At 47.2% G+C, this 10,000-nt stretch overlaps 1 protein-coding gene across 3 annotated transcripts in view; it reads left to right on the forward strand.

Annotated features, from left to right (window-relative positions):
- Positions 1-10,000, forward strand: part of LOC144525689 (zinc finger E-box-binding homeobox 2-like) — a 61,286-nt gene that overhangs the window by 44,751 nt on the left and 6,535 nt on the right. Inside the window, exons 7-9 of one of the 3 annotated variants that reach the window (XM_078262738.1) lie at positions 773-893; positions 2,818-4,607; positions 8,518-8,698. In XM_078262738.1, coding sequence (XP_078118864.1) covers positions 773-893; positions 2,818-4,607; positions 8,518-8,698 — 2,092 coding nt within the window. Of the gene's footprint in view, positions 1-769; positions 894-2,817; positions 4,608-8,517; positions 8,699-10,000 lie in introns of all 3 variants that reach the window. The other 2 variants (XM_078262737.1, XM_078262739.1) reach the window with 2 other exon arrangements.

The raw sequence follows: 10,000 nt of genomic DNA on the forward strand, positions 1-10,000 counted from the left end.
ACACACACACCTGTACACACACAGCCCCCGCACAACAGGTAACACACACACACACACACACACATGTACACACACAGCCCCCACACAACAGGTAACACACACACACACACACACACACACACACACACACAGCCCCCACACAACAGGTAACACACACACACACACCTGTACACACACAGCACCCGCACAACAGGTAACACACACACACACACACCTGTACACACACAGCCCCCACACAACAGGTAACACACACACACACACACCTACACACACAGCACCCCACACAACAGGTACACACACACACACACCTGTACACACACAGCCCCCACACAACAGGTAACACACACACACACACACACACACACACACACACACAGCCCCCACACAACAGGAAACACACACACACACCTATACACACACAGCCCCCACACAACAGGTAACACACACACACACACACACACAGTAAACAGGGTACAGGGTGGTACAGGGTGCTATCAGATCTCTGGGAGTACACAGAGTACTATCAGAGGCATGATAATATATAAATACTTCCCAGCAGCCGTTGTGATTGTGTGTGCCTGTATTCCAGCAGAAGCAGTCGTCCCACGCGGTTTCTGTTTCTCTCAACATGTTGCAGATAACAACACAGAATCTGTCAGATCTGGTTCACGAACTACTATTAAAATCCCCCGACAGCTGCGTGATCTGCTGCCCTCCCACTCCTCCTCCATCTTATCTCTGCTCGTTTGTCTTCTCTCTCTGTGTACAGCAGCAGCAGCCGCTGCCACCGCTGCTCAACGAAGGATCTGGAAACCGCAAGTTCAAATGCAGCGAGTGTGGAAAAGCTTTCAAATACAAGCATCACCTGAAGGAGCATCTGCGTATTCACAGCGGTGAGTTTCAGGGAATCCTCTCTGGGCTCAGTGAGTCATAACACACAAACAGCCAGTTCATCTTCTCAGCAGATGACTCACATCTGCACATTAATGTCATGTCATCCTTCCAGACTTCACTGTGATGATCCACTTTGATATTTTACAGAGAAAGTCCCGCACACTGTTTTGCGAAAATACAAAGGTTAATAGTTTAAGTTATTTATATATATATATATATATATATATAGTTTACAAAGGCGACAAAAGGGCAAAAAAGGGGAAAAAGAAACATCATTTTGGTCAGTATTAAATAAGGATATGAACACAACTACTCTGTGACTTTCAGAAAATTGAAGTTAGTAAACAAATCCGACAGTGAAAACAGCTTCAACTGGAACATTTCTCTTCAGACTTTCACAACACCAGACAAAATAAGAGTTTACTTTTGTAGGGAATTATGTCTAAAATAAGGCCCTAAGGCCTGACAAATCTGACTCCAATTTATTCATTTGTGCGCCAAAAAGGGGACAAAAAGGCGACAAAAAGGCGACAAAGGGGGGACAAAAAGGCGAAAAAGGGGCAACAAAAAGGCGAAAAAGGGGGGACAAAAAGGCGACAAAAAGAACAAAAAGAGGGGACAAAAAGGCAAAAAAGGGGGCGACAAAAAGGCGAAAAAGAGGGGACAAAAAAGCGACAAAAAGGTGAAAAAAGGGGGGACAAAAAAGGAGATAAAAAAGGGGACAAAAAGGCGAAAAAGAGGGGAAAAAAAAGGAGACAAAAAGGCGAAAAAGAGGGGACAAAAAAGCGACAAAAACGCAAAAAAGGGGACAAAAAGGAGCCAAAAAGGCAAAAAGGTAACAAAAAGTTATTACTAATTACTAATTATGTTAAAATTATAAGACAGGTAACGTTTGCTTCACGCCGGAGGAATTAGCAAAAAGTAGTTTACATTGTCACAAGCAATGCAGGGCTGCTGGATTATGGAAAACATCTTAATCAACATCATTTTGGTCAGTATTAAATAAGGATATGAACACAACTACTCTGTGACTTTCAGAAAATTGAAGTTAGTAAACAAATCCGACAGTGAAAACAGCTTCAACTGGAACATTTCTCTTCAGACTTTACTTTCACAACACCAGACAAAATAAGAGTTTACTTTTGTAGGGAATTATGTCTAAAATAAGGCCCTAAGGCCTGACAAATCTGACTCCAATTTATTCATTTGTGCGCCTTCTTTCATCTGAGAACTTTGTAAGTGTACAGACAGTTTATTAAAAAGATAGATTATAAAGACAGTAGCGTTCATGTTTACATGCGACCGCCATCTTGGATAACAGTCATGCCATCTTTTTAATAAACTGTCTGTACACTTACAAAGTTCTCAATGCTTGGGTTAACAGGTAGGGATCTCATGATGCCACCGTTGAAGGGTGGTGATAGTTTGAGTCTTGTTAGTGGTGTAGAAATAGTGATTTACCCTCTGCCCTGAAAGCTAGCGTTAGCAGCTAACCACTGGTTTGTGGTAGCTTGTTTAAAGCTAGAGATGCATTGGATTAGCATGACAACAGAGAACGGTCGACTCGGTACACGTTATTAACCCCTAGGGTCATTTTGCGCCAGAATGGTCCTTTAAGCAAGTTTACTGAAGTTCAGCATTTGAGTTAAAACACATGTGTGGGTTCACAAAAAATATCCTAAGTTTCCCAGACCGCAGACAAAATATACGGGGTACAGGTCCCCTCAGGCTCTGTCAAAACGTGCACCCCGCCTGGCCAAACTGCTAATCTTTTATCATCTTCCTTGAAGGCGTCATCCTCCTCTGTCCCCGGGCAGATCTTCAGCAAACACACAACTAGAAGCCCTGACTCTATCTGTCTTTATATGAAACGTAACGATGCAGCGATGAAAACATAACGTGATGTGTGTTGTTGTGTTGCAGGCGAGAAGCCGTACGAGTGCTCCAACTGTAAGAAGCGTTTCTCCCACTCCGGCTCCTACAGCTCGCACATCAGCAGCAAGAAATGCATCGGCCCAATCGCAGTCAACGGACGAGCGTGCAACAGAAACCACGGCAACAAGCCCGGCTCCTCCCCCAACTCCAGCACTTCGTCGCCTGGAAGCCCCGCCCTCGCTCAGCTCCGCCACAAACTGGAGAACGGACGCCCGCCGCTGCTCGGTGCTCCGGAGCCGCTGCTCGGTGCTCAGGAGTCGCTGCCGGCCATCAAAGCCGAGCCGATGGACTTCAGCGAGTACCGGCTGCTGATGGCATCACAGCACGGCTTCGGGGGATCCGTCTACGTGAACGGGCGCGGAGGAAGCCCGCTGCAACATCTCGCGGCCATCAGGCTGGATCTACCCCACTTCTCGGGATGTCTGGGCAACAACCTGAGCGAGGTGCAGAGGGTGCTGCAGATCGTGGACAACACCGTGTGCAGGCAGCAGACGGATGGGAACCCAGAGGAGATCTCGAAGCTCCGGGCGTACATGAAGGAACTCGGGGCGCAGATGGAGGAGCAGCGAAGAGGCTTCCACGCCGGCAGTGGCGCCACGAAGAGCATCATCGACTACACGCTGGAGAAGGTCAACGAGGCGAAGAGTCTCATCGACGACTCCAAGAGGCAAGCGGACGTCAAGAAAGAGAAGCCGAGCCACTCGGGGGACTTTGAGGAGAGCTATCCGGACGGGCATAACCACCTAGTGCCGTTCTCCTGCCAGTTCTGCAAGGAGGCGTTCGCCGGGCCGATCCCGCTGCATCAGCACGAGCGCTACATGTGCAAAATGAATGAGGAGATCAAAGCTGTGCTTCAGCCGGCAGAGAGCGGTCCCTTGGGACGCCGAGCAGCGATACCCTCAGAGATGACCGGCATAGAGCACGCCACGAGCCCAAACAACCCCTTCAAGGACCACGTGTCTGTTCTCAAGGCGTACTTCGCCATGAACACGGAGCCCAATGCAGAGGAACTGCTCAAGATTTCTATCGCCGTAGGCCTTCCGCAAGAGTTTGTCAAGGAGTGGTTCGCACAGTGGAAGAACCAGAGCCAGAACATCCACAGAGGTGGGTCAAGGAAAAGATCGCCTCCTCCCGATAGCTTCAACCGCTCGCAGATGTCTCTCCCTAGCGTAGATTCACACCTCGCTAACGGCGACGCCTCCCACAGAATCTCGAAGGCCAACAGTCGGACAAGCGGGGACAAACCACTCGACCACTTGGACCACTTGCGGAGCGATACTCCGTCACCGCTCAACCTTTCGTCTACTTCCTCCAAGAACTCTCAGAGCAGCTTGTACACGCCGAACAGCGTAGCGTCAGAGGAAGCCCACGCAGATATACCACTGGATCTGTCACTTCCCAAACACATCATGGCGCAGAGGCTCCTGAAGCAACCCAGAGCCAACGGCTTCATCAACGGCGAGGCGCTGCATCTCGCCAACATCAAGAAGGAAGTCCATGGCTCCGACAGCGGAGGGAACTCCGTGCACCATCTGGAGAAAAGCCCCAGTCCTAACTTTGGGATGAATCCCTTCTACACGTCTCTGCATCCCCATGGAGCGTTTCCTCCACCCACCTTCATGTCTCCGGCGCAGGCCTCCATCCCGGGCCTCAGGCCATACCCGGGCCTCGACCCCATGAGCTTCCTGCCCCACATGGCCTACACCTACGCCACCGGGGCCGCCACATTCGCCGAGATGCAGCAGCGGAGAAAGTACCAACGGAAACCAGGTTTCCAGGTAAAAACATTGCATATTGTTCATGATGCATTTCAAACAGAACTTTTTAGTCTACTAACACTCATATGTCAGCAAACCCACCAGACTCCATGTAAATAATCAGGACTTTTAGCGTGTATAGAGTCAGCATATCTCCACCAGACTCCATGTAAATAATCAGGACTTTTAGCGTGTATAGAGCCAGCATATCTCCACCAGACTCCATGTAAATAATCAGGACTTTTAGCGTGTATAAAGCCAGCATATCTCCACATGTAAATGAGTGAATTAAGGGTTTATTTCAACCAAACCAGAGTGGTGATAGTTGGAACAGTGGAAAGATGAACCAAGACGGCTTTTGATAGCTTTAGTTAGTTTCTGTCCACTTTGAATGAAGTGTGTTTTACGGTGATAAAAATACTGATTATTTACATGGAGTCTGGTGTAGTTTGGTGATGGTGATTTTGGGGCTGTTTCATGTTAAACTAAAAGGATCTTACTCTTTAAGTAAAAGGTCTATCTCTGTATGGATCCTTTCATAATGTTGTCAGACACAGATAATCTGAGTCTGTCAGCAGCAACAACTTTTAGTGACTCTAACTGCTGCTGAACATTAGTCCTGTAGGGTAACATTACAGCTTGTTACTAACTGCTGCTGAACATTAGTCCTGTAGGGTAACATTACAGCTTGTTACTAACTGCTGCTGAACATTAGTCCTGTAGGGTAACATTACAGCTTGTTACTAACTGCTGCTGAACATTAGTCCTGTAGGGTAACATTACAGCTTGTTACTAACTGCTGCTGAACATTAGTCCTGTAGGGTAACATTACAGCTTGTTACTAACTGCTGCTGAACATTAGTCCTGTAGGGTAACATTACAGCTTGGTTCTTGTTTAATACTGGACCAGTTTCAGAGATTGTTGTTCCATCAGACACTCAGACACAGAGACATGGAGACAGAGAGTCCAGGTTGCAGTGTAGTACATCTACTCCAGTACTGTACTTCAGTCCAAATGTTGAGGTACTTCTACTCCGCCACATATTAGAGAGAAATATTGTACTTTTTACTCCACTACATTCATCTGACAGCTTTATATTTATATTTATTTTCATATTTATATATTTATATTTATTTTTATATTTATTTATATTTATTTATATTTATTTATATTTATTTTTATTTTTATTACGTACTTCGATCACATAGATACACAACATCACATACGTAACAAATAGTAAAAAGAATCAGAAAAAGATTTCATTAAGTTATGTGGGATGTGCCTCGGTGATTGGTGCAAACTTAAACAAACAAACATATTAAAGATTAATATGAAATAAACAATAAGTACAGAAACAAATATATACAAAATAACTTGCATAAGAGAAGAGGCTGAATGGGTTGAGGGCAGAATGTGCAAAGAATATATTATATAATATATATTATATTATGAAGGTTCACCTGTTGTCTGTCTTCGGTGTAAAGACTTCATCTAAAGCCCCCAGTCCCATATGTCCCCCCTCTTTTTAAGGGACTTACCTTTAAGCTCTGTCCAGACTGGGGATCATACCGGCGCTGGGGCATTGGGGGGTTGGGGGGGGGGAGGGACCAGAAGGTGTCTCTGGGGGGGAGGCAACAGGTGTGGGATTATTATCAGATGCATTCAGAGTCTCCTGCAGACTTTAGGGTCTGAAAGCTGCAGATCTGTAGACCCTCTGCAGGGCTCCTTGGGACAAACAGTTCAATGGAAACGTATATTGGAACGGGAAACAATTAGTTAAAAACAAAGTGAAAACATCTTGAACTTCAGCCATAACCTTTCTGCAGGGGCTCCTTGGGGATCTCCTGTCTGCAGGGGCTCCCTTGGGGATCTCCTGTCTGCAGGGGCTCCCTGGGGATGAACCAATCTTTTCTGTTTGTGTCTCACGCCTTCCCAATGGCACTTGAAATTAGCTCCGTAATACGCCCCCGTCGGACGACGTACTACACCGTTGAAAAGCGTCGGAAGCGACTCACAAAAATGGCGGCGAGACTAGAAGGACTGATAAGTGTCTGAATGTACGATTCTCTATGACCTCTCTGATGAGGGCTATAGAGATATAAATAGAAAGGCTGCTGCGTGCAGAACAGTTGCCCAGGACGTTGACATGTCAGGTCGGTTAAATGTGATATAGGATATAATGTCAATAGTTAAATGTGATATAGCGGTATAATGTCAATAGTTAAATGTGATATGTAGGCAGCAGTAGAAATAATATTAGTTTAACACAAAGACACTTACAAATGTAAGCAGAGCAGGTGAGCAAATCCAAAAACACAGGAACACGGAGCAGCTGAGCAAATACAAAAAACAGAGAAATCCAGGAACACGGAGAAACAGCGAAGACGAATGACAAATGACAATCCACCAACAACAGACACAGAAAGCACAGGTACTAAATACACAGGTAAACGAGGGATAACAAGGGGCAGGTGACACAAGGGCTGGTGAACACGTGAAAGACATCAGACAATCACAAAGGCAGGAAAACCAAAAGACAGGAAGTAAAACAAGACAAGACTAGGGAGAAAAGACAGACTTCAACCAACAGAAAACATGAAACCAACTAAACAAAGAAACATGACAAATAATAATAATAAATTGAATTTATATAGCGCTTTTCACGAACTCAAAGTCGCTTTACAGGTTATAGAAATAGAGACAAACAAACAAAACAAAACAAGATTCAGGCACAGATGAGAAGGGGAGGGGCGTGGGGCTACGCTGGGCGGTGGTGAAGAGATGGGTCTCGAGGCGAGACTGGAAGATGGTGAGGGACTCAGAGGTGCAGATCTCTTGGGGGAGGGAGTCCCAGAGCCTGGGAGCTGCCCTGGAGAATGCTCTGTCCCCAAAACTGCGGAGGTTGGACTTTTGGATGCAGAGGAGACCAGCTGAGGTGGATCTGAGGGACCGTGAGGGTTGGTAGGGGGAGAGGAGACCGGCTGAGGTGGATCTGAGGGACCGTGAGGGTTGGTAGGGGGAGAGGAGACTGGCTGAGGTGGATCTGAGGGACCGTGAGGGTTGATACGGGGAGAGGAGACCAGCTGAGGTGGATCTGAGGGACCGTGAGGGTTGGTAGGGGGAGAGGAGACCAGCTGAGGTGGATCTGAGGGACCGTGAGGGTTGGTAGGGGGAGAGGAGACCAGCTGAGGTGGATCTGGGGGACCGTGAGGGTTGGTAGGGGGAGAGGAGACTGGCTGAGGTGGATCTGAGGGACCGTGAGGGTTCGTACGGGGAGAGGAGACCAGCTGAGGTGGATCTGAGGGACCATGAGGGTTGGTAGGGGGAGAGGAGACCGGCTGAGGTGGATCTGAGGGACCGTGAGGGTTCGTACGGGGAGAGGAGGTCAGTGAGGTATGAGGGGGCCAGATGGTGGAGGGCTTTGTAGGTGAGGACCAGGATTTTGTAGGTGATCCGGTGGGAGATAGGAAGCCAGTGGAGTTGTTTTAGGACTGGAGTGATGTGGTGTCAGGATTTGGAGCGGGTGATGGGTCGGGCGGCTGAGTTCTGGACCAGTTGGAGTCGGTTGATGTTGGTGGATTTAATGACATGACGGATGTGGAGCTCAAGGGAGAGGTTGGAGTCAAAGATCACACCAAGGTTACGGGCCTGGGGAGATGGGGAGACAACGGTGCCGTCGATGGTGAGAGTGGGGTTATTGATTTTGCTGAGTGTGGATTTGGAGCCTATGAGGAGAAATTCTGTTTTATCGCTGTTGAGTTTGAGGAAGTTGTGTTGCATCCAGGTTTTAATAGCTGACAGACAGGAGTTGATGTGGGAGAGGGGAGGATTGTGAGGGGATTTGGTGGGATTTGGAGACAAAGGGACTAGATGTGACGCGATCTTTCTTTGTGTCTCAGGACTGAACTTATCTTTCTGTCTGTGTTTCAGGGCGATTTGCTGGATGGGACTGTGGACTATCTGTCAGGCCTGGACGACCTGACGGACAGCGACTCGCTGCTGTCCAGGAAGAAGATTAAGAAGACTGAAAGTGGTATGTACGCGTGTGACTTGTGCGACAAAACATTCCAGAAGACCAGTTCCCTCCTAAGACACAAATATGAGCACACAGGTATATATAACATTTGGACACTTCTTTTCTTTCCCCGCCCCCGATGCTTCTTTGCCCTCCCCTTTCATTTATTTTGTCTGTTCCCGGGGTTCTCAAACGCATCGTACAAAGGTCTGCATCACATTGTTATTTATTGGCAAAAACAAAATAACATTTATTCTTTGACTTATAACTTTTAGGCAACAAATTCAATATAGTACTTGGTTTTCCTTGACCCCTGGCATCTCTGGGTCAGCCCCGTTGTGTCACTTTATAACACTCTGTGTCGGCCCCTTTACATCACTATTTAACTCTCTGTGTCGGCCCCTTTACATCACTTTTTAAGTCTCTGTGTCGGCCCCTTTGCGTCACTATTTTACACTCTGTGTCGGCCCCTTTACATCACTTTTTAAGTCTCTGTGTCGGCCCCTTTGCGTCACTATTTTACACTCTGTGTCGGCCCCTTTACATCACTATTTAACTCTCTGTGTCGGCCCCTTTACATCACTTTTTAAGTCTCTGTGTTGGCCCCTTTGCGTCACTTTTTAACTCTCTGTGTCGGACCCTTTGTGTCACTATTTAACTCTCTGTGTCGGCCCCTTTGCATCACTATTTCACACTCTGTGTCTGCCCCTTTGAGTCACTTTTTAACTCTCTGGGTCGGCCCCTTTGTGTCAATATTTAACTCTCTGTGTCGGCCCTTTTGAGTCACTTTATAACTCTCTGTGTCGGCCCCTTTGAGTCACTATTAAACACTCTGTGTCGGCCCCTTTGAGTCACTATTAAACACTCTGTGTCGGCCCCTTTGAGTCACTTTTTAAATCTCTGGGTCGGCCCCTTTGTGTCACTTTTTAAGTCTCTGGGTCGGCCCCTTTGCATCACTATTTCACACTCTGTGTCGGCCCCTTTACAGCACTACTTAACTCTCTGTGTCGGCCCCTTTGCGTCACTATTTCACACTCTGTGTTGGCCCCTTTGAGTCACTTTTTAACTCTCTGGGTCGGCCCCTTTGAGTCACTATTTAACACTCTGTGTCGGCCCCTTTGCGTCACTATTTAACACTCAGTGTCGGCCCCTTTGCGTCACTATTTAACACTCAGTGTCGGCCCCTTTGAGTCACTATTAAACACTCTGTGTTGGCCCCTTTGAGTCACTATTAAACACTCTGTGTCGGCCCCTTTGATTCACTATTTAACTCTCTGTGTCGGCCCCTTTGCATCACTATTTCACACTCTGTGTCGGCCCCTTTGAGTCACTTTTTAACTCTCTGGGTCGGCCCTTTTGTGTCAATATTTAACTCTCTGGATCGGCCCCTTTGAGTCA

The sequence above is a fragment of the Sander vitreus genome, chromosome 11 (genome assembly GCF_031162955.1).
Source record: "Sander vitreus isolate 19-12246 chromosome 11, sanVit1, whole genome shotgun sequence".
In the NCBI taxonomy this organism is placed as follows: domain Eukaryota; kingdom Metazoa; phylum Chordata; class Actinopteri; order Perciformes; family Percidae; genus Sander; species Sander vitreus.